Here is a 25,444-nt window from a genome sequence, read left to right as displayed (position 1 = left end):
GACTGTGTCTCAAAAAAAAAAAAATAAAAGTCACCAAGAGAAGTCATTTAGCCAAAGATGGGCTCAATATTAGGAATATTATCTTCTATCATTTAATTTCCTGAGACATAGGAACAGTAACTGTGGAAGAAGCTTTAGGCACTATTAATAAAAACTGTGATTCTAAAGTCAGGTGTGTGTTTGTTTTTTTAATCCCCTTGTAAAGTAGACTTTGTTTTCCTGCAGGAGCTATTTATCTGCTCCTGGCAGGTAGGGGTAGGGGAGTGATGGGGACACAGAAAGGATAGTGTTTATCTACTGGCTTCAGCTTTCATCTTTCCAGGCCTGCAGTTGTTCTTGTTAACAAATCTCTCTCTGGTTTAGTCAGCTGTGTGACCTTAGCAGCCAGCTCCACACATGGAGCCTCAGGAAGATGAAGCCCTTGGAACTGATGCAGGTTATTTTCAGGTGCTTAATTGTATATTTAACCTCTGTCTTCTCCTTTAGTCATTTTTTTTTTCTCATTACAGTGGGGTATTGATCTACAAACTGAACATGAAAAGTACCTGGTGAAGCACTGTGGCAACGTACCCGTCTTCGTCATTAATTATCCATTAGCACTCAAGCCTTTCTATATGAGGGATAATGAAGATGGCCCTCAGCACACAGTAAGAAGAGATACTAAATAAATTGGGGTTAGTCCTCTCGGGGTGGGTTTTTCATTTAGCTTTTCGCATATTTTCTTAAATTTTGTCTATCTTTTTAAAATGATAAAGTTTTTCAAAGGCCTTTCTTAAAAGTTACTCCCAAAGAAGATCCCAGTGTTCTATAAACATATGTCCTCATTTCTGTCACAAGGTCTTCTTAGTTTAGCAGGTGCAAGTATGGGTGTTGTTTGTTTTGTTTTGTTTTTTAAGACTGAGAGGAAGTGGCATAGAACACTGTATGGTTATACCAAGTCTGTAGTTAAGTACTGGTTAGGAGACTCCTATGAGGGAAGGCGTGCTGGGCAAGAGATGACAGCAGTGGCACAATCAGGTAAAGGAAAAGCTGGCTTGGCAGAGCAGGAGGCTTAGACTGCTTTGGTTTGGACTATCAAATAGAAATAGTGAGGGCAGGGCTGTGAAAGGATCCAGGCAATCTAGGCAGATTCTCACTGTCTCAGCTCTTGTCTCTCTCTTCTCTGTCTGCCTGTCTTGTCTCTCTGATCCCTCTAACCTTTCTTCTCCTGTGTTCTTTTTTTTGCCCGTAACTACTACAGTTGCCTTTTTTATTCTGTGTGTGTGTGTGTGTGTGTGTGTGTGTGTGTGTGTGTGTGTGAGAGAGAGAGAGAGAGAGAGAGAGAGAAAGAGAGAGATACAGTTTCGCTCTTGTCACCCAGGCTGGAATGTGATGGCATGATCTCTGCTCACTGCAAGCTTCACCTCCTGGTATCAAGTAGTTGTTCTGCCTCAGTCTCCCAAGTAGCTGGGATTACAGGCATGCACCACCATACCCAGCAGATTTTTGTATTTTTACTAGAGACGGAGTTTCACCATGTTGGCCAGGCTGGTCTTGAACTCCTGACCTCAGGTGATCTGCCCGGCTTGGCCTCCCAAAGTGCTTGGATTACAGCCATGAGCCACTGCACCCAGCTTGCCTTTTTTATTCTTTTGATTTACTTTTTCCCTTTTTTCTCTTTTTTTTGTCTCTCTCGTTTACAAAATTAGCCATAACATGGCCAGGTACAGTAGCTCACACTTGTAATCCTAGCACTTTTGTAGTTCAGGATGGGAAAATTACTTGAGACTAGGGATTCAAGGAACCAGCCTGGTAAACATAGCAAGACCCCATCTCAGCAAAAAATAAATAAATTAGCCAGGCATGGTGGCATGCACCTGTAGTCCTATCTACTCAAGAGGCTAAGTTGAGAGAATTGCTTGATCCCAGGAATTCGAGTTCTTCAGTAAGCCATAGTTGTGCCATTGTGCTCAAGCCTGGGCAACAGAGGGAGCCCCCATATCTGCAAAACTAATAATTAAATTTTGAAGTTGGCAAAATATAAAGTAAGAACGTATTTTAACTTGCTAAATATTTATTGAATAGTTATATATGTAATATTATTAGTTGTAAAAGTCTGTGAGACAGATTATGTTGATTTCACAGTAGGTCCCAAAACTATACCTTACTGTCTGATGCTTTTCACTTACTTGTGGATAAATACTTACAGAAAACAGAGATTAGGTCCCACCAGTAAACAAAATGTCCCCATGTTATGTATACAAGTTTATCTGTTTGACTATATTTCCTGTTTTCTCATATAGTATTAATACAACTGTATTAGCCACCATTTACTAGATGCTTAGGAATCAAGCACTACCATCTCATCTCTAAATCCAGAAACAACTTTGCTAAGAAACTTGATTCCCTATTTGATAAATGAAAAACTGGAGTGCAGAGATTGATTGCATTTCTAAAGCTACACAGATAGTAAGTGACAGAGTTAGTATTCACACTTGATTCCCTCTGGCTCTGAAGTCTGTATTTTTTAAATATATATATATTTTTTCCAGACTGCAGATTTTGTTTTATAAAGTCTCTGTTCTTTTCCACTCCACTCAACTGCCTAAAAATCACAAATAATATAAAATTACATTTTAGCCAATTTACTCATCCCCACCTTTTATATAGCATCGTCCAAAACTAGTGAGCAACACAATTGATTTATGATTCTTACATTCCCTCTTCTCTTTGAACCCTCTAGTCTAATCGATTGGCCTCCAGGTTGGCAGCAAAAAGGAGACATTAGGGCCCAGATTATCTAGTCCTAAATAATTCAGTATTGAGCCTATATTACAAAACAGAAGACTACATCTCTTGGCTTTTTTAAATCACTCCAGCCCATCCCAATTCCAGCTCACCCTCCAACATACACACCATGTATTTTTCTCATTTAATTTTTCTAGATTGAACATTTTTCAATCACTCAGAGTCTTAAGTACTCTACTTAAGACTGTTCTTCTCGATAAAGACTTTCCTGGGTTACTTAGCTACTTTAAGCCTTCCTTTTTTGGATTTTTATTGCATTTAAAGAATAAGCAAAACTGTAGCATTGTGTCTGTGTTTTACAATCTCAAAAGTTTTGCTTTTTTTTTTTAAGAGACAATCTCGCTCTGTTGCCCAGGCTGGAGTACAGTGGCACAATCTTGGCTCATTACAATCTCTGCCTCCCGGGTTCAAGCAATTCTGCCTCAGCCTCCCAAGTAGCTGGGACTACAGGCACACACTGCTACACCCAACTAATTTTTTTTGTATTTTAGTAGAGACAGGGTTTCACCATGTTGCCCAATTTGGTCTCGAACTCCTGAGCTCAGGCAATCCGCCTGCCTCAACTTCCCAAAGTGCTAGGATTATAGGCATGAAAGTTTCGCTTTCTTAAACTAAACATCTTTAGGGTGGGTATTGAATTTTCTTTTTTTTTCTGAAACCAAGTCTTGCTCTGTTGCCCATGCTGGAGTGCAGTGGTGCAATCTTGGCTTACCACAACCTCCACCTCCTGGGATCAAGCCATTCTCCTGTCTCAGCCTCCCAAGTAGCTGGGACTACAGGCACGCCACCATGCTTGGCTAATTTTTGTATTTTTAGTAGAGATGGGGTTTCACTATGTTGGCCAGGCTGGTATCGAACTCCTGACCTCATTATTTACCCGCCTCAGCCTCCCAAAGTGTTGGGATTACCGGCGTGAACCACTGCACCCAGCCAGAATTTTTTTAACCACCACAGCATCTCCCATTTATTCTATACTCCTCCTTCATTGTAGTTTCCACCCCTATCACACCATTGAAGTGGATCTTGTCAGGGTTAGTAATGATCTTCATGTTATTAAAGCCTGTGGACTTTTAAGCCTTTATTTTGCTTGACCTGTCAAGTCTATGCAGCACAATTAATGAATTTCTTACAACCCTCTCCTCCCTTGACGACTTCTGTGACATCACGTTATCCCTGTTTTTCTCCTTTCTCAGCATTTATTGTTTCTTAGTCTCCTGTGCAGATTCATCCACTTCTATCAGTTAATTAGATGTTGGAATTCCTCAGGCTCAGGGTGGTCTTTTTTTCTCCTCATGTTATTTCCTCTGGGTATCTATTGCTTACTGTTTATTCTCAAACAATTCAGAAGTTTTTATCTCTAATCCATACTTCTTCTCTGACCTGTAAATTCATATACAGTTGTCCTTCAGTATCCTCAGGGATTGGTTCCAGGACACCCTACCCACTAGCCCCCTCTCAGATACCAAAATTCAAGAATATTCAAGTCCCTTATATAAAATGATGTAGTATTTGCATATAACCTATGCACATCCTCCTGTATACTTTAAATAATTTCTAGGTCACTTACAATGCCTAATACAATGTAAATGCTGTGTAAATAGTTGTTATACTGTATTGTTTAGGGAAATAATGGCAAGAAAAAGAATCTGTCCATGTTTAGTACAGATACAACCATCCATTTTTCTTTCTTGAATATTTTACGTATGCTGTTGGTTGAATCCACAAATGCAGAACCTCTGAATACAGAGGGCTGGACTATATCCTACTGCCTCATTGATTGCCATTTACATATCTCAGAGGCATCTCAGACACAATATGTCTAGAATTGAACCTGTGATTTCTCCTCTCCTCCCGGCAAATTCGATCTTCTTTCAATATTCTCTATCCATCTAATTGTACATGCCATATACCTGGGTCATCTCAGGAGTCTTCCTTTCTCATTTCCTCCGTTGACTTAAGTTCTGTCAGTTTTGCACTCCTAAATACCTTTCACATCCATTCATTTTTCTTCATTTTCTCTTTTACCTTTTCAGATTAAGATATTGCCTAGACTACTTTAGTAGCCTTCTAGCTGATCTTCATACATCCACTCTTTCCTCTTCCGAATCTGTTCTCCCCATTTTACCATGAGTTTTTAGAAAATGTAAATCCTGGCTGAGCAGTGGCTCATGCCTGTAATTCCTGCACTTTGGGAGACTGAGGTGCACAGATAACTTGATCCCAGGAGTTCTAGACCAGCCTGGACAACATAGTAAGACCACATCTCCATTAAAAAAAAAAGCTAACCCATGTTGTCACTCTTCTTAAAGCCATTCAGTGGCCTCCATTTGCTCTTAGAATAAAAGCCAAAATCCTTTATGTGGCCTACAAAGCCCAGTAGAATGTGGCTGTGTCTCCTTCTCTAGCCTATTGTACTGTGGGGCTCCACTTTGTTCTCTTCTAACACCACCCTTCTTCTGTGTCTTCAGACATGGAATGCTTCCTCTCACCTCAGGCTCTTTCCATATATTGTTCCTTCAATCTAGAACAGTCTTTTTCACCTAAATAATTTTACTTATTCATATTTATACTCAGTTACTATTTCCTCAGAGAACCCTGTTAGATGCTACAGTTGTACCATGTTAAATTTCAAACCCAGAGATATTCTTAATTCATCATAACCTTTAACAGTTGTAATTTTGCATCTATGTGCATGACTATTTCAAAATATATCAGAACACATGAGAACTTCTGTATTTGTCCATTTTCGTGCTGCTGATAAAGACATATCTGAGACTGAGAAGAAGAAGAGGTTTAATGGACTCACTGTTCTACATGGCTGGGGATGCCTCACAATCATGGCAGAAAGTAAAAGGCACTTCTTACATGGCAGTGGAAGGAAAGAATGAGAGAGAAGCAAAAGCAGAAACCCCTTATAAAACCATCAGAGCAACGGCTGGGTGCGGTTGCTCCAGCCTGTAATCCCAGCATTTTGGGAGGCCGATGCAGGTGGATCACCTGAGGTCAGGAGTTCGAGACTAGCCTGACCAACAAGGTGAAACCCCATCTCTACTAAAAATACAAAAGTTAGTTGGGCATGATGGTAGGCGCCTGTAGTCCCAGCTACTCAGGAGGCTGAGACAGGAGAATTGCTTGCACCCAGGAGGCAGAGGTTGCAGTGAGTCGAGATCGCACCACTGCACTCCAACCTGGGCAAAGGAGCGAGACTCCATCTCAAAAAAATAAAAAACAAACAAAAAAAACCCCATCCGATCTCCTGAGACTTACTCACTACCATGAGAACAGTATGGGGAAAAAATGCCCCCATGATTCAACTATCTCCCACCAGGTCCCTCCCACAGTAAGTGGGAATTATGGAAGTCCAGTTCAAGATTTGGGTGGGAATACCATATCAACTTCTTTTTCATTCATCAGTGTATTCCTAATATAATGCCTGGGACATGGTGGACACCTAGTATCCATGTGGTAGATGGATGAATGGATTAATGAATCAAACCCAACAAAGTTTAAGACACACAGTGGACAAGTAGTGAGTAGTGACTTGATTTGCTATGGAATTTGCTGGGAAGCTAAAATGCATCTTTAATTGTGTGAGTGGTAACAACATAACGTAAAGGAAAGTCTAGTGGCTATAGAGTTAGGCATTCTTGGGTTAAATACGTGATCTTAAATATGCCACCTAGTCTCTTTGTGTCTTAATTTCCTGATCTGTAAAAATGAGACCACAATATTTTATGGGCTTGTGAGGATTAAATCAAGTAATATATGAAAAGTACATAGCAGTGTTTTACGTAATAGGTAGTCAGTAGGTATGAAGTTGTCTCTTCCTGCTTTCTAAATTTTGATAAAATGTTTCCCTTTTCATGTTTAGTTGACATGTAATAAATGTATGTATTTATGGAATACAGAATGATATTTTGGTATATGTATATAATACTGATGAAATTAGAGTGATTCGTGTATTTGTCACTTCATACATTTTTCATTGCTTTGTGTTGTGAACATTCAAAATCCTCTCATCTAGTTTTTTGAAAATAATACAGTAAATTATAATTAACCGTATTCACCCTATGTTGCTGCAGAATACCAGCACTCATTCCTCCTATCTAGCTATAATTTTGTGTCTACTAACCAACCTCTCCCCACCTTCCCCCAGCCCTTCCAAGCCCCGATACACACTGTTCTTTGATTTCCCATGAGCTCAAAAATTTTTTTGTTCCCATATATGACTGAGAACATACAGTATCTGTGCCTGATTTTAAATTTTGACAAAATCTCTATTGTGATAAAGCACAATAATGTTATAATATTTCTGTGTGTGTGTCTGTGTTGTCACATAATAACATGCTATAAGATTCCTTAAAAGGTAGTTCTCTTATAGACTGCACTCACAAATATCTTACCTTCAGCAGTACCAGGAAACCTTCATTTGTGACATAGTCTCCCTGGTAATTTATGTTAAAGTCCCAGTATAACGCCTTTAGGGTGTGACACTTCATACAGTCTCACATAAAGTGAGACTTCATAATTTATGCAGTACTAGAGCATATAGCTTCTCAGAGCTAAACTATTCAAATACATTTTATTTAAATATAATTTATTTAAACTGTTTACATTAGCCATAGAGAATAATGTTGTTACATTAGCAATGTAGATTTCTTTTAGATCCATTTGTATGAAGTGCCTGCTTCTACCCCTAATTTGTTGTTTTCTGGTGAAGAAAGAAGCTTTGGGCCAGATGACTAACTTCCTTGTTTTTTAATAAGGCTGTAATAACTTGGCTGTGAGTGGTTCGCAAGAGTTCCTGTAATGGATGCAATGCAGTCTTGAAAAAATTAAGACAGGTGTGTTTCATAGGTGCCCTCTTGAGGGAAGCAAAAGAGAAGGATAGAGAAATATCTACACTTGTAACTTTTGGCCAGAGGGTAAAAATAGTAAAATGGTATGTTTTTACAGTCATAATTTTTCTTCCTTTCTCCCTGCCCCCCAGGAGAAATGAAGGTATGCACTGTGGTGTACTAAGAAGTACACAGGATAAAGAGTAGTTCTAGGTTTGAAATCTAGATCTCATACTAGTTACCTGTTTCACCTTAAGCAAGTCTCTGCACTCTATCAGCCTCAATTTATCCCTATGTATAATCAGATAATCAGATTACGTGACCTCTAATGTATTACCATCTCTGAAATTCTCTGATTTCATGTAGCCTAAGTTTTTCTTCATTTGCACGGATAAGACTAACTTACAAATTACCAAGCATATTTGATCATTTGAAAGGGACAGATTATGGGCCTCAATAAAATGAATCTAAGCAAACATGCAAAATGCCATATGCCTCTGAGACTGGGTCTCCAAGTAAGTCCCTCCTAGCCAGGTGGCAGATGTTCGGCTGGGGGAGTGGCTTCACAGAGAAGAATATTCATTTATTTTACACATGTGTAGTTAGGAAAAAGTGACTGCCCCTCAGTCCTTGAGGAGATATCACAATCACCAGGTAGTGTTCTAATTTTCAAAATTATGTCAGTATTACTTTGTAAACCAGAGAAATGTAAGCATTAGTGGGCATTCAGTGAAGTACATACTGTGAGGTCAACTCGGAAGGGACAATACTCAGCCAAGGGACGTGTAATAAATTTCCCTGAGCTATGGCTCATTAACCAACCTGCACAAAATAGCTTGAGTATCACACCAACAGAAATAGTGATGAAGGGAATTGCCAGTTTTCCCCATATCTAGGACTGAAGAGTATTCTAGGAATTTATGTTAAAGTTGAAAGATTGCATTTCAGTCTGTCTTAAGATGCTCTGAGATTCTTTATTATGACATATTGTGTATTAAAACTTTGAATTGTAGAGGTAGGGAACATAGGGAAGAGAAATCCTTTTATGTGTGTGATACAGTTTTCTAAGGTTTTGTTATCAAACTGTTTGTTTCCATTTTAGTCTTCCCAATGCCTTAACTAAACAAGTTGGTTAGACCAACTGAGATAAAAGTGAACATAGATGCCTCCTAACTCTTTTGGTAGAATAAGAGTGTTGAAGAAGCTTCATTACTAAGAGTAGCAACGAAGAGACATTTAGGGAGTTGAAAAATTATTTACATTGTCTCACTTAACTAAGTAAGAATAACTTTGTAGGATTAGAGAAGAGATCTACTTAAAACACGATAGACAGAAGAAAATAGAAGAAAAGATTAACAAAGATTAAATTTTTGACATTCCAAATTGACATCTATTATTGAGTACCTATATGACAAGCATAATGATAAAGCATTCAAAAGAGAAAACAATAATGTTTATTGAGTATGTACCAATAATTAACATTTATCCCTTTCCTACAGGTGAGGCTGCTGTCTCTCAGGGCAGCAGTATAGTCACTCGTGCAAAATGACACACACAGCTAGCTAGTAGGTATTGAAGCTAGGATGTAGAGGCAAAAATAAAGCATGTATGGCAGCTTTGTTAGAATCCTTTCTGGAAGTGAAGAGTTTGTGTGGGATGGCAGAAAGAGCTGTGAACTTATAGCCAGGAGACTTGGGTTTTGTTCCTAGATATACCATTTGATCTTTCTTGTCCTCAGTATTCTCAGGGGATCCTAGTCAGTCTCATTTGTTGATAGGGAAATGCAAATTAAAACCACAGAAAGACACCACTACGTACCAGCTAGAATGAATAAGATGTGATTCCAGTTGGTGACAAAGTGGAATACAACTGTCGTATGCTGCTGGTAAGAGTATAATTTGGTACAATCACTTTGGAAACTATTGTGCAGTATCTACTCAAGCTAAATATATGCATATTCTATGATCCAGCAATTTCTCTTGAAATACGTACATATGTGCCCTAAAATATGTACAGGACTATTCACGGCAACACTCTTTGTAATAGGTTGAACCTGGGGGAAAAACTAAACAACAACAATAGAGTAAATAAATAGGTAACTAGATTCTAGCATATTTATGTAATGGGACACTGTTCAGCAATGAGAATAAATACTCAACTAAGAGGTGTGTCATGAATTTTCCTGGGCTGGGGTTAATGAACTGAGCTACATCAAAACACCTGGAGCCTCTAATCAACAGATACACCAACGTAGAGAATTACCAGTAAACAAACTATTACTGCATGTATCACCATAATGAATCTCACAGATGTACTTTGAGTAAAAAGAAGCCAAAAACAGAATAGTATATACTGTATGATACTGTTTCTAGAAAGCTCAAAACTTGACAGAATCACGCTATGGTGATAGAGGTCAGCAAAGAGGTTACTTTTGGTAGGGGCAGTTACTAAAAGAAGACCTTAGGAGGACTTTTTTGGGGTGTGGCTATTGTTCAGTTTATTGATTTGTATAGTAATTCATGTTGTGTTTGTAAAAATTTATAGAACTGTATGCTTGTTACTTGTATACTTTTTATACATATGTTATACTTGAAGTTTACTTTAAAAGGGAATTATATGCTTGTCACATCACAGGTTTGTTGTGGATATCAGATGAACAAATGTTTATAAAATCGGTTTAAAAATTAAAATTCAATGCTATAAAAATAGTAGAATAAGGAATTATCAAGTGATAAAGATAGCTAAGCAAGATGGAACAAATTATGGAGAGATTGGAGTGTTATAGATAGCTGGGGCTTTATCCAGTAAATAATAGAGAGACATTGTATGCCTTTTAAGATAATGGTAAGATGAAAAAATTAACCTGACATACAGGATAGATTGTGGGAGGGGGGGATTAAAGGCAAGTAAGATAGTTATGGGACTTTTGCTTGTAATCTGAACAGTGAAAATGGAGAGAAAGAAATGAAGCTAAAACATTCTGAAGGAGTAAACAGTGGTCTATGCGTTAGTTCATTTTACTAAAATAGAATTGCCCTAAGTTGCTATAAAAAATACCTGAGACTTTTGAGTTGCTATCAGATGTCTACCAAAAAAAAAAAAAAAAAAAAAAGATACCTGAGACTTGGTAGTTTATAAAGCAAAGAGGTTTTTTTGCCTCATGGTTCTGCAAACTATACAAGCATGCCATCAACATCTTCTTAGCTTCTGGTGTGGCCTCAGGAAGTTTTTATTCATGACAAAAAGACAAAGAGGGAATAGGCATGTCACATGGCAAAATAGCAAGAGAGAAGGGAAGAGATGTCAGTCTATTTTAAACAAGCAGCTCTCATGTGAACTAATAGAGGAAGAACTCATTACTATGGGGATGGCACAACGCCATTCATGAGGAATCCACCGCCATGATCCAACACCTCCCACTAGGCCCCACCTCCAACATTGGGGGTTCACATTTCAACATGAAATTGGGAGGGCACAAATATCCAAACCATAACAGTCTATGAAATAAACTATAAAGAAAAGATAAGGAAGAGAGAGGAATCACAAGTGATTCCCAGAGGTCAGACTTTAATTATAAAAAGAGTAGATTAGTGCTGTTTACAGAATGTTTTCCTTTCCCAAGTGGAGGAACTCGTACATGAACCTTTCTGGAGTTCTCAAATGATGTTTTCTTCTGGTTCACTTGAAATTTAGAGTTCCCTAAGGAAGAAAGAAATGTGGTAAATCTATCTTGACCATGAGGGAAAGGGGATACATGTTTAGGAGCAAGCTAAGAATGCCATTCCTTTGAAGCCATTGGTAGTATCTTTGCAAAATGTACAACTTTTGCCTCTTTCAGACAGAAGCAGTAGTAAAACCGGCTAGCCTTTATAGTAGCCTAAGTCCATTTTCAGTCATTATTGCCTGCAGCCCATCTGCATCTCTTCACCATCACATCAGGAAAGCCCTCTTTCCTACTTGTACCTCGTTTGTTTTTAGGGCCAAAATACTATTTCAGCAGTTAGAGCAAAAACCACAAACATGTTTCCTATGGTTTGTGGAACATTCTTTTTCCTCTGGTACTGGTAGGTAGTGTTGCCCCATTGTTGGTAACAGCCTGTGAGAAACTGAATAAGGAGGCATTCGATTTGTGGTTTTCATCAATATTTAAAAATACTGAGATAGGTGGGAAGAGAGGTGGCAGAGGAAGGGACATTAAACTTTTTCTCTCTTTCAACTTAGTGTGGAAAAGGTTATGTATTGTAAGCCTTGTTCCTAGCCTATTTTTTTAAAATTCAGGGTCTGAGTTTTATTTTCAGTACATTGATTGGAATCAAAGAGTCAGAAGGGAGTGTCATAAATAGAAATCAGGGTTTGTTCAGCTTGAATACCCACACAAACTATTTCTAGACAGCATGCCACTGCAGCTGTGTTACTTAAGCAGAATCAAAACTCATACTAAGTGGAGGAAGATGTGTCAGAGAGCATTCTGGGCCTAGAAGATGTGCCCAAAGTGGAATTGGTTTTGTTAAGGAATAGAGGAGTTAGGGAAGGCTTAGGAAAGTGATCTGTAGTCTCCGTTGTTACCTATGTAGGAGAATAAAAGGTCAACAGAGCTAAAGTCCTTCTACTTAGTCGAAACCTCCTGACGATGCATAGAAACACAATAGAGGTTTTAGTTACAAAAGTAAAGAGATCTTTAGTTACAAAAGTGCTCAAATTTGGTCACCTTCAAAGAAAGAAGACACTTTGTTATGCAACCAGTGAATTCCCTAATTTTAGTTTTAGTTCTGGTTCCTGTTCATTATACAACTCATTGCTCCCAGTAACCACCAGACCTACATAGGTACTATGTGTATTTTCTGGTCCTACCTTCCTTTCTCTTTGAACCATATCTTTTTCCATAACGTACAGATGATTGTCCATTCAAAAGGACTTTTAAAAATTCAACTTTATGCTGTGATTAATTGAAGTTCCAAGAAAAAGAATAATATAGGAAGGCTGAATCATTTTGAAGGTTCCTATGCCATTATTTATCACCTGTGTTGCTTAGGAATAATCATAGAGCTGGGCGTGGTGACTGATGCCTGTCATCCCAGCACTTTGGGAGGTAGAACCAGGAGGATCACTTGAGCCGAGGAGATTGAGACCAGTCTGGGCAACAAATTGAGGCCCTGTCTGTACCAAAAAAAAAAAAACAGCCTGGTGTGGTGACCTGCACTTATAATCCTAGCTACTCAGAGAAGCTGAGGTAGGAGGATTGCTTGAGACTGGGAGGTCAAGGCGGCATTGAGCCGCACTCATACCACTGCACTCCAGCCTGGGCAACAGAGTGAGACCCTGTCTCAAAAAATAAAAAAGAATCCTAGGTGAAACTTACAGGAATAAATATATATGTGTTTGGCCACCTAATTAAAAGATATGGAGACTTCCTAACAGGAAGTTGAAAAGCTTGCAGCTGATCTCCCAGGGCAAAGATGATGTGCTCAGACTTGCTTAAGATGTGCCCTATAGTCCGACCTTTTGGATAGCCTGGCATGCATGCAACAGCTGAATGGGCAGAAAATGGGTATTGATAGTAGCTCAGTTTCAGAGTCACCTTTGCAGTACTCTAAAAGCACACTGGAATAGGCTGGAAGAGTCATTAGTAGATAATCAATATCTGTGCTTTTGATGGTGACCATGGTCTATATGAGTATTTGTGGTACTTTATCTGTATTTTTCCTGTAGCACCTAATGCTTTCTATCATGCTATATGGTTAGTTATAATAAAATCTAATCTCTACTACAGCACTTTTCATTTATCCATGAACTCTCCCCACTTTCCCTAATCAAGATTAATTCCTCCTGTCTTCATTGTCCTTGGCTCTTAAAGCCAGTCTTAGCCTCCCGTAAACCACAGACCTGCCAGCCCATAAAGGCAAGTTGTAATCACCAGCAAATGCCAAGTTTCTTGTTTCCAACCTGCTTGCACTCTTAACCACCTCCCAATAACTTGGGAAACACGCAGTCAAGTTTTTGCCATTACTTCTCCAAGAAATTTGTGTGATTGCCTGCGTGTTCATGTTATATCTTTATGTACATTTTATCTCTAGGAGAACCCAGGAGAAACAGGTAGTTTCTTATAATAACTAGCCCAGTTGTTACCAGCGGGAGATGCAAGGTAGAAGAATTCTACCTGGAATTTCAATCCTAACTAAAAGGTATGAAAATTTGAGGGAATTGTTCTGGTAATCTTTAGAGAATGCAGTATTTTTGATATACCAGAAGAAAGTACACTCTGTGTATTCAAAATGTGTCTTTATTTGTAATTGAAGAATACTCTGCTGTATTGTAACTTCTCAGAGAGTGTACAGAATCTCTAGAAAGGTAGGAGGATATAGTTGTAAAAGAAAAACAGGAAATATTAGAATCTGATATGGTGAGAGGGAAACTAAACCTAAAGTAAAAGAGAAAAGGAAAGTGTTAACATGGAGGAAAAAAGACAGCAAGGGCTGGGTGTGGTGGCTCATTCCTGTAACCCCAGCACTTTGGAGGCTCGGGTGGGCAGATCATTGAGGTCAGGAGTTTGAGGTCAGCTTGGCAACATGGTGAAACCCCATCTCTACTACAAAAATTAGCTACCAAATTGGCTACAAAAATTAGCCGTGTGTGGTGGCACATGCCTGTAATCCCAACTACTCAGGAGGCTAAGGCAGGAGAATCACTTCAACCTGAGAGGCGGAGGTTGCAGTGAGCCGACATCACGCCACTGTACTCCAGCCTGGATGACAGAGTGAGACTCAAAAAAAAAAAAAAAAGACAAGGCTTTTGTGGGATCTTCTTCAAGAGGTTCACCTGTCTTTGTTGAAAAAGAAATAATACCATTTGGTCCTGAAATAATTATGAGACATTGTAAAGGAATACTTTGCTCAAAAGGTACAGATACATTAAGAGAGGAGGCAACTTTGCACTGTTGTCAAGGAAACATACAGAAAGTTGACCCATTGGAGAGAATGTGAATTTTCAGACCATGTATGCAAAGAAAGAACAAAGATGATATGTGTTCCTCCTGCATACCACAAAATTAGTACCAAGTAAAGATACAGTAGTGATGTCGGACTCTATCTAGATGTCCCCTAAAATTTTTATTCAATGAAAATAGCCTATTTTGATAAGTTCTTCCATACTGATTACTTTATCTCCCAGAGTGCAGAGGAAGAAAATAGGGAAACTACTATTCTGCCTTTAATTCTAATTAGCATTGAAGGGTTGTTTGGGAGGGTGGAAGTTTAAGAGTCCACGTAGATGAGGAAAAAACAACATGGAAAACTGTTTTCTCTACACATATAGTTTCTGCTTCTCCATCAGTGGGAATTATGCTTTCCTGCCTTATTGATATGACCTGAGTCACATGACTTGCATTGGTCGAGGAATGTGAGAAATGACATACATACTTTGCTTCTGTACAGATGCTTTTAGTACATAGTCATCCATGCTCTTTTTCCCATTTGCCCCAATACCAACAATACCTTAGAAAGAAGTTGTTTTATCAGTTTTAGGCCAGGATGGACATGTGGCATATGTTTTTAAAAGGCCATTCATTGTTTGAAACTAGTGGTTCTCAACCAGGAATGATTATGTTCCGCTCCTCCTTCCCCAAGAAACATTTAGCAGTGTCTGGAGATGTTTTTGGTTGTCACAACTAGGGGAGTATAACTGGCCTGTAGTGGGTAGATGCCACTTATGTTGCTAAATATCCTGTAAAGCACAGTTCAGGCCTCCACAACAAAGAAGTATCTGGCTAAAAATGTTAGTAATGCTGAGATCGAGAAACCTGGTTGTAAGCTTCTGGGGTTGTTTGACTATGGCTTAGCCTAGCCTAGCCTGACTAATACAACAACTATCACTTTAATTTTATAATAGCCAGTGGAGAAATAGTTGTGTATAACCAGTTAGTTACCCTGGAAATTAGGAAGGCAAGTTTGGGAGAATTTTTAAATGTAACTATCCTACCATGGCATAAGATGTTGAAGGTGACTCAAAAGGTTCAGAAACTTCCAGTTACACAACTGTAACTGTGCAATTGCAGATATTTCAGATAAAAGCCAGTCAGAAAAGTCTAAAGTCAGTGTGGTTACACAGTGAACTATCTCCTGAACTCAAATATTAAAGGAAGTTTATAATCAAAGATAAACATGAGTTTTTTATGTTCCTCTAAACATAGTGTTAAAAGAACTAAGATCCAAAATTACCATGATTTAGATCTGTAAAACATGTGAGGTTCCCCAGAGGGCTTTTGTTTGTTTTAGCTGTCTTAGCAGCAAGATCCAGCAACAAGTAGATCTCTCACTTGATGCTCATGGACAACAGAGAAAGCAGAACACCTTACCAAGATTGCCTCATCTTCCTCATCACTGGCCACCAGCCTCTTCTGGACTACTTCCTTCTGGTTGTTCCATAGTCTCATTCTCCAGCATCTTTTGGAGGCACTAGACCTTTCTAGCCCTGGCTCTTAAGCTTTAAATGTACTTACAGTATCAAAAGTCATTACTGCCCACCCTTGTTCCATGGAATCACTCCTATTTTGAAACCTTGAAAATGATAGATTTTGAATATACCTATCTCTTCTTTTTTTTTTGTTTTGTCTTGTTCTGACAAGTCATTGTTGCATATATAATGAGGAAATGAAACATTCTAACATAATAGGGTATAATGTAATGTTTTTATATGTGTATACAATGTGGTATGATTAAATCAAGCTGATTAGCACATCCCTCACCTTGCTTACCGATCATTTTTATGGTGAGACATTTGAAATTTACTCTTAGTTATTTTAAAATATATAATACATTATTAATGACTATAGTCACCTTTTATGTGATATATCTCAAAATCTGTTCTATCTGAAATTTCACACCTTTTGATTAATAAATCATTCTCTTCTTTCCCATTCCTCTATTTATTTGAAACTTTGTACCCTTTGATCAGCAACTCTTCATTCCCTTCCTTCCCACTCCTCCAGCCTCTGGTTAACCATCATTCTATTAGCTATTTCTGTCCATTCAACTTACTGGTTTCCACATATAAGTGAAATCATGTGGTATTTGTCATTCTATTTTTGGCGTATTTCACTTAGCACAATATCCTCTAGATTCATCCATGTGTCACAAGTGACTGGATTTACCTCCTTTTTAAGGCTAAATAGTATTTTATTGTGTATATATACAATATTTCCTTTATCTATTTCTGTGTCTGTTTCCTTTATGTGTTTCTGTGTCTTTACTATTATAAATAATGCTGCAGTGAACATGAAAGGACGGGTATCGCCACTGACATACTGAGTTCTATTCCTTTGGATATATATACCCCGAAGTAGAATTGCTGAGGTGCGTGATTCTGTTTTTAGGTTTTTGAGGAACTTCCATACCATTTCTCATAATGGCTGTACTAATTTACAATCCCACCAACAGTTCATAAGAGTTCCTTTTCTCTGCATAATCTCCAAACTTACCTTTCATCTTTTTTTATAAAAAGCCATTCAAAGCTGGGTGTGGTGGTGGCATGTGCATATAATCCCAGCTACTCAGGAGGCTGAAGCAGGAGGATTGTTTGAACCCAGGAGTTCAAGTCCAGCCTAAGCAACATAGCGAAACCCCCATCTCTGTTTAAATATATATATATATGTAGGAAGGAAAAAAAAAACCACTCTAACAGGTGTGAAGTTTTAATTTTCATTTCCCTAATAATTACTGATGTTGAACATTTTTCTTGTACCTGTTAGTCATTTGTATGTCTTTTTTTTTTTTTTTTTTTTTGAGAAATGGTTGTTCAGTTTCTTTACCTTTTTTAAATTGGGTTATTTTCTTGTTCTTGAGTTGTATAAGTTTTTTATATATTTTGGATATTAACTCTTTATAAGATGTATGGTTTCTAAATATTCTCTCTCATTCTTTGAGTTGTCTCTTTACTTTGTTGTTTCCTTTGGTGTGCAGAAGCTTTTTAGTTTGATATCATCTCATTTATCTGATTTTTGCATTGGTTGTCTGTGCTTTTGGAGTCATCTCCAAAAAAATCATTTCCCAGACCAATGTTATATAACTTTTTCTCTATATTTGCTTTGTTTAGTTTTATGATTTCAGATCTTATATTTAAATCTTTAATCCATTTTGAGTTAATTTTATAGCTAAACAAAGATGGAATGCTCTGTTTCGGGGATACTGTTTCTCAGGCTTTAATATTTTCAAGCAGAGGTCGGACAGTCACTGGTTGACTACTCTCTTCCAAAGTTGATTGCCTATATTTCTAAATTTAACACTCTGGATTGAAGGTATGAACAGAATTTTTGCCACTTGTCTTTTAACTCCTATCGTATTTTAGCCATGTCTCAAAGCAAGACACCAGGAAATAAAGATACCAGACTTTCTTCTTGCTTTGAGGACAGAAGGGATAACTGCAGGGTCCTGATTAGAGCCCAGCCATATTAATTTTGTAGCTGTTCTTGCTCACTCTAATTCATCCTAGTGATGAGGGTCGGAGTTGATGTTTTTCTCTTTAATGATAGTAATGAGGATAAGGTATACAGCATTGGGGCCACAGTCTTGAATTATTCTTTATTATTGTCGATTATTTGTAAAGTATATCTCAATCAAAAGTTTCTACATCAAAACTGGGAAGGGGATGGCTTAATGGCAAAGTGAGGCAAAGTTTTTTAGAAGTTTATAATGTAATGTGACATTTAAAGATTAAAATGTGTTTTATGGATTCCTCAAAGATCTTGGGCTTAAAAATGTATAGCTGCCCAAAAGAGACAAATTGGAAAGTCACAAAATAATACAGGTAGCAATAAATACTTTGTGTTTTGAGACAAGGTATTGCTCTGTCGCCTAGACTAAAGTACAGGTGGTGTAATCATGGCTCACTGCAACTTCAAACTCCTGGGCTCAAGTGATCTTCCTGCCTCAGCTTCCCAAGTAGCTGGGACCACAGGCATGCACTACCACACCCAACTGCAAATAAGCATTTTTAAAATATTTTCTAAGGACAAGGTCTTGCTGTGTTGACCAGGCTGGTCTCAAATTCCTGGCATCAGGCAATCCTCCCACCTCAGCTTCCCAAGTAGCCAGGACTACAAGGCCCAGCCGCAAATAAATATATATTCTTTTAATTTTTGAATTTTTTCGGGGGGCCAGACAAAACCTCACTCTGTTATCCAGGCTGGAGTGCAGTGGCACAATCTTGGCTCACTGCAACTTCAGCCTCCTGAGTAGCTGGGATTACAGGTACCTGCCACCACACCCAGCTAATTTTTTGTACTTTTAGTAGAGACAGGGCTTTACCATATTGGCTAGGCTTGTCTCGAACTCCTGGCTTCAAGTGATCCACCCGCCTTGGCCTCCGAAAGTGCTGAGATTATAGGCATGAGCCACCATGCCTGGCCTGAAAAATTAAATATTACTAATTTAATAATTGAAGAAATATAATTAATTTAGTAATACTAATTTAGTAGTTGAAGAAATGCAAATTAAAATACTAAGCTATCATTTTTCCTTACTAAGAGTTTTTTTATATTTTATAAAACTATGATACATGTTTAGTATAGAAAATAAGAAAATACAAATAAAAGAAGAAAACAAAATTTTAAAATGTAATTTCATCACAGTAGCAACATAACATCTCATTATGTAGATGATAGTCACTTTTCTATTTTTCATGTGTAAAACTTATAGTCTATTGATGTACGTTTGAATTTTTTGTCATAAGTAGTGCTGTAATAAACATCCTGCGTGTTAATCTTTTTTTGCATCTCTGATTTTCTTAGGACAGGTTCCTTGAACTGCTATTGCTGAGTCAAAGCATATTGCATTTTTCAAGTCTTTGGTATCTGTTGCCAAATTGCTGACCAGAAAGGTTGTATCAGTTATATGAGTGTATTTGTTTATTCATTCTCTTATCTATATTGTTTATCTTATTTTCCTATATTTTTTCTTTCGACTTAGTCCTACAGATATATTATTTTCTTATCATCCCCTTTTTTTTTTCCTGAGACATACTCTTGCTCTGTGGCCCAGGCTGGAGTGCCGTGGTGCAGTGTCAGCTCACTACAACGTCCACCTCCTGGGTTCAAGCAATTCTCCTGCCTCAGCCTCCCGAGTAGCTGAGATTACAGGCTGTATCACCAAGTCCAGTTAATTTTTTGTATTTTAGTAGAGACGGGTTTTCACCATGTTGCCCCCAGGGTGGTCTCAAACTCCTGAGCTTGGGTAATCCGCCTCCCTCAACCCTGCCAAAGTGCAAGGATTATAGGCATGAGCCACTGGGCTTGGCCATCATCTCCATTTTGATAACTCCAGAATGGTATCTTGTTCTTTTAATTTTGTACTTCTTTGATTAACAGTCAGAATTTATTTTATATGTCCTAATAACAATACTACAAATTAAACTCTTCATTGCCACATTATAAGAGAAAACAGAAATACACACACCTAAAATGTTCAACTAAAAAGGAACACAGTTAAATAAATTATTATAATTCTAAACAAACTATTAAATATTAAAGCTATTGAAACATAACATGTGCATTTTCACTAACATAGGAAAAATATTAGTTTGTAGTATTAGATAAGATAAGTGGTAAGTTTTTATCTGTAATTACCCTTTGTAAATGTATAAGGGAAAAAGTCTGAAAGGAAATCTGCCAAAATGTCATTGTTTCTGGTGATGATAGGTAATTTTTAATATTTCATAATTTTTAACACTTTGCACATTTTTATAATGAACTCTTCTATCACATTTATGAAGAAAAGACATTTTTGTTAAGTATACCACACAAATGGTGCAAGAGTAGAGAGGAAACTGTCCACTTGTAATTTGTATGTAGCAAGTATTCAAAAGATAATATAATATTAAACATTTGATATTAAAACAGGGAGTATAGACAGATAAAATCAGTAAGATTCTGGTAGGTAGGTAATTAGCCATTGCCAAAATGTTAAACATTTGCTTGCTTCAGAAACTGACTATTGGAATCACCTGAAAATATAATGCTGATAATAATTCTTACTTTGTTTTTCTAGGTTGCTGCTGTTGATCTTCTGGTTCCTGGAGTTGGAGAACTCTTTGGAGGAGGCCTCAGAGAAGAACGATACCATTTCTTAGAGGAGCGCTTAGCCAGGTATTAGTCAGACTTAAAAGAAATACAATTCAGAAACTGAGCATAAGGCACTCAAAGCTGATCATTGCATAGTAACAGAATAAAGACCCTGGGCCTCAGCACCTGACAGAACTGGATATCAGATTCTCTGTGTCCTTGAGCAAGTTGTTTGTTTATCTCTAAGCTTCCCTTTCTTAAGGACCGGAACTCAGCCAGGCACGGTGGCTTTCGCCTGTAATCCCAGCACTTTGGGAGGCCAAGGCGGGTGGATCACGAGGTTAGGAGTTTGAGACCATCCTGGCCAACATGGTGAAACCCCGGTCTCTGCTGAAAATACAAAAATTAGCCAGGCATGGTGGCATGCGCCTGTAATCCCAGCTACTTGGGAGGCTGAGGCAGGAGAATTGCTTGAACCCAGGACATGGAGGTTGCAGTGAGCTGAGATCTCGCCACTGCACTTCAGCCTAGCAACAGAGTGAGACTCTGTCTCAAAAAAAAAAAAAGGACTGGAACTCTTACATGTAAAACCCACAATGATATTTGCCCACTATTTTTACATGCCTTTCCCTATGGAAAGTAGGGAATAAAAAAATGAGAAAATGGCCGGGTGCGGTGGCTCATGCCTATAATCCCAGCACTTTGGGAGGCTGAGGCGGGTGGATCACGAGGTCAAGAGATGGAGACCATACTGGTCAACATGGTGAAACCCTGTCTCTACTAAAAATACAAAAAATTAACTGGGCATGGTGGCGCGTGCCTGTAATCCCAGCTACTTAGGAGGCTGAGGCAGGAGAATTGCTTGAACCCAGGAGGCGGAGGTTGCATTGAGCTGAGATCGCGCCGTTGCACTCCAGCCTGGGTAAAAAGAGCGAAACTCTGTCTCAAAAAAAAAGAAAAAAAAAATGAGAAAACAGCTTTCCCCCTTAAAGCTTGTCCTACATTTTTCTCATCTCTCTTCTTTATTTACTCTTATAATGACTGGGAGAGAAAACTAGTAAGAATGCCCGCTAAACTAGCATTTAGAATAAGCACATTTCACTTCTTAAGATTCTCTTCTTTGTAAGGGTCTTGATTTAGTTATTTAAATAACTTTATTTTAACTTGCTGTTTGAGAACTGGGAAATAAATCTGTAAATGCATAGAGAATGTTTTGGAGATGGGAAGTAAGGAATCGTGTTTCTGATTGAACCACCACTCCTACGTATACATGGCCTGCCAACAAGCCATAATGACTTCCTAAACTAACCATACCTCTGTTTTCCTTGATTTCTACTTTAGTAAAAGTAGTGCCAGACTTTAAAAAAAAAAAGACTTTACCATGTCTGTATGCTTAATTCTCACAAGATAGTACTGGGTTTCATAGTAACCTGGAAAAGTTATAACTGTTTAAAAATATTCTGTTAGCCGTTTGTGAGGCCTTCTCTTCCTAGTGGGGAAATGCTTTAAAAGTTGATGCTTTTTCAAGATCCCAACTTATATGTAAATCTCTTGGGTAACTTAGTTTTGTTATCCCAGTCATCTGAACTGCTCTGTTGGGTTAAGATCTAGAAGAAAGGGGTTAAATAGATTTGGGGAAGACTCTGTATGTGTTAGACTACTAACTTCTTACTACTATTATAGTGTTAAAAAGTCCTGAGAAAGTTGTGGAATTGAAGGTCAAACTCTAGTTGGAAAGAATCTGAGTATCCTCTACATTTTTTAAAAAGCACAATAAAAATGACACATGGCAAGAAACCTCGTCTGTTGAAAGATTAATTGATCTGTTTTCTTTGCTCGCTTCCTTCCTCCAGGAAACCTTTCCTCATAACATTAAATGTTTACCTAATACCCGATAATAGCCAAATTCATCTTTCCTAATGAAGTGGATATATATGATTCCCTATTTCAGGGATCTGTCTGTGGCTGCTCTTCATGTTTTCTGTATTTTTGAATATTTCAATTTTTTATATTCCTGGTCATGTTAGATGCAGTGTGGTCTGAAACACTTTTTTTAAAAGGCAGAGTTGAATTTCAGTTACGACTAAGAATTTAAAATTTTAATAATATTTCTCAAAAAAGAATAAATTTGCCACCATATTGTGAAGGCAGCCTCAGAATCTTATTATTGTTTTAATGTTGAAGAATGAAAGTTTGTCTATGTGTCCCTTGTCTGTGTGTGCCTTCCAGCAACCTTAACCAGTAATAATAGTGCTTTGCTTTTTTTTTTTTTTTTTTTTTGAGATGGAGTCTCACTGTGTTGTCCAGACTGTAGTGCAGTGGCATATTCTTGGTTCACTGCAACCTTTGTCTTCTAGGTTCAAGTAGTCCATCTACCTCAGTCTCCTGAGTAGCTGGAACTACAGGCACGCACCACCACCCCCAGCTAATTTTTATATTTTTAGTGGAGATGGGGTTTCACCATATTGGCAAGGCTGGTCTCGAACTCCCGACCTCAAGTGATTCGCCCACCTTGACCTCCCAAAATGCTGGGATTACAGGCCTGAGCTACCACGCCTTACCTAGTAATAGTGCTTTTCTTTTTTTTTTTTTTTAAAGACACTGTTGCTTTGGAAATAGTGCTTTTCTTATGTCACAGGACAATGAACTCATCTCAGATGAATCCCTTTAGACTCTAGATCATATTTTCTTGCTATAACATTTATTGTCTAAACCATTTATTTCCTAACACCTTATGCTATTGGTTAACTTACTACACAGTTTCAGCTCCTCAACTATATTGAGTGTTACTTCAGAGCACAGGCTTTGTTGTCTACTTCTTTATAAAGACTTCTTTGCACACACCCAGAATAAATGTTTAATGTTAATATTTATCTTACTGTCATTCCCTGAAAGAATTTTCTTTTCCTTTAACAGATCAAGACTTACAGAAGTCTACCAATGGTAAGAATGTGGGCCCTAATAATTCTTAGTCTAGTTGCTTGTCTGACTGTTGCCAAGAAGTGTTTTTACTTGTATTCCCAAGACCCGGTGAAAGAGTGTTAAAAACTGTGAACTTAACTGTTCTTAGATCAGGGAAGGGGTTGAGGGGGCTCAGAAGATTACTTACTTCCTTTGGGTTCCTGAAAAATAGTAATAATAGCTCTCATTTACTTATTACTTATTGTGTGTGAGATAATTATGTTAAAAATTCATGTATATTATCTCATGTAATTATCCTATCACCCTGTGGGTTAGGTACAATTATTAACCCCCTTTTTGTTACCCCCTAGGCCTGAGGCCCAGAGTTGTTAACTAACTTAGCCAAGATCACACAATTTGAAGGATAGAGATGGGACTTGATCTCTCTGAATCAAAATCCTTTGCTCGGCCGGGCACAGTGGCTCACGCCTGTAATCCCAACACTTTGGAGGCCGAGGTGGGTGGATCACTTGAGGTCGGGAGTTCCAGATCAGCCTGGCCAACATGGTGAAACCGTGTCTCTACCAAAAATACACAAATTACCTGGGCATGGTGATGCATGCCTGTAATCCCAGCTACTCCGGAGGCTGAGGCAGGAGAATCACTTGAACCTAGGAGGCGGAGGTTACAATGAGCCAAGATCGTGCCAGTGCACTCCAGCCTGCATGACAGAGTGAGACTCCTTCTCAAAAAATTAATTAATTAATTAATTAATTTAAAACAAATCCTTTGCTCTTAACCATTATGCTGCAATTTCTTTATGTGTGAAATTAGGGGCTTGAGCTAAGTGATCCCTAATGTCTCCATGAACTATAGAAATCTGAGCTGCTTAGGGAGGACCATTTGTCTGTATTCATACATTCACTTCCTCAAAGTTGTTTTGGTTTTGCTTATGCAGACTTTTTCTTCAAGTACTTTTCAATCTGTATACATTTTTTATTTATATTTCTGTAATAGCATTCCTTCAGGCTCTTGGTATGATAATATCAACAATATAGGCCAGGGACGGTGGCTCACGCCTGTAATCTCAGCACTTTGGGAGGCCGAGGTAGGTAGATCACAAGGTCAGGAAATCAAGACCATCCTGGCTGACATGGTGAAACCCAGTTGCTACTAAAAATACCAAAAAGATTAGCCAGGCATAGTGGCACGCACCTGTAGTCCCAGCTGCTTGGGAGGCTGAGGCAGGAGAATCACTTGAACCCGGGAAGCAGAGGTTACAGTAAGCCGTGCCACTGCACTCCAGCCTGGGTGACAAAGCCAGACTCCGTCTCAAAAAAATAATAATAATAGTATTACTAATCCTGTTGCTCTCCTCAGGAAAAGGAAGGGGCAAGTTACAAAGATAGGTTTCGGAAATGCAAAATAATCTAAAATTGGCTTCAGGTAATGGCCTTTGAATGCCTTCTATTAACCAGTAGTGACCTTGGCATACTTAATCTCTCTGAATCTTAGTTTTTTTTACTATAAAATGGAATGATATCTCCTTCACAGAGTTACTGTGTAGATGAAATGAAGCAATACAGGTTAATTATCTACATAGAGTGGAAGCTCAGTAAATGCTAATTTCCTACCCCCCTTCCTTTCTTTGTTCTGAGTCTTGTTATTAGGTAGATACGCCTGATTGAGCAAGTTTATGCATTTTATAATGTGTAAAAACTACCCTTAAAAAAAGTAAATAAACTGGGTGTGGTGACTCATACCTGTAATCCCACGACTTTGCGAGGCGAAAGCAGGTGGATCACTTGAGATCAGGAGTTTGAGACCAGCCTGGCCAACATGGTGAAACTCCATCTCTAATAAAAATACA

At 38.2% G+C, this 25,444-nt stretch overlaps 1 protein-coding gene across 5 annotated transcripts in view; it reads left to right on the top strand.

Annotated features, from left to right (window-relative positions):
• NARS2 (asparaginyl-tRNA synthetase 2, mitochondrial) overlaps positions 1–25,444 on the top strand; it is a 146,429-nt gene that overhangs the window by 117,524 nt on the left and 3,461 nt on the right. For all 5 annotated transcript variants that reach the window (XM_021671826.2, XM_021671825.2, XM_021671827.2 and 2 more), the window contains 3 exons: positions 510–647; positions 20,660–20,757; positions 23,590–23,616. In XM_021671826.2, the coding sequence (XP_021527501.2) occupies positions 510–647; positions 20,660–20,757; positions 23,590–23,616 (263 nt within the window). The remainder of the gene's footprint in view (positions 1–509; positions 648–20,659; positions 20,758–23,589; positions 23,617–25,444) is intronic.

Source organism: Aotus nancymaae, unplaced genomic scaffold, assembly GCF_030222135.1.
Source record: "Aotus nancymaae isolate 86718 unplaced genomic scaffold, 86718_ANA_hifiasm-v0.15.2.pri h1tg000059l, whole genome shotgun sequence".
Classification (NCBI taxonomy): Eukaryota; Metazoa; Chordata; class Mammalia; order Primates; family Aotidae; genus Aotus; species Aotus nancymaae.
Note: the sequence above shows the minus strand (reverse complement) of the source record. Positions and strands in the feature narration are given on the sequence as shown.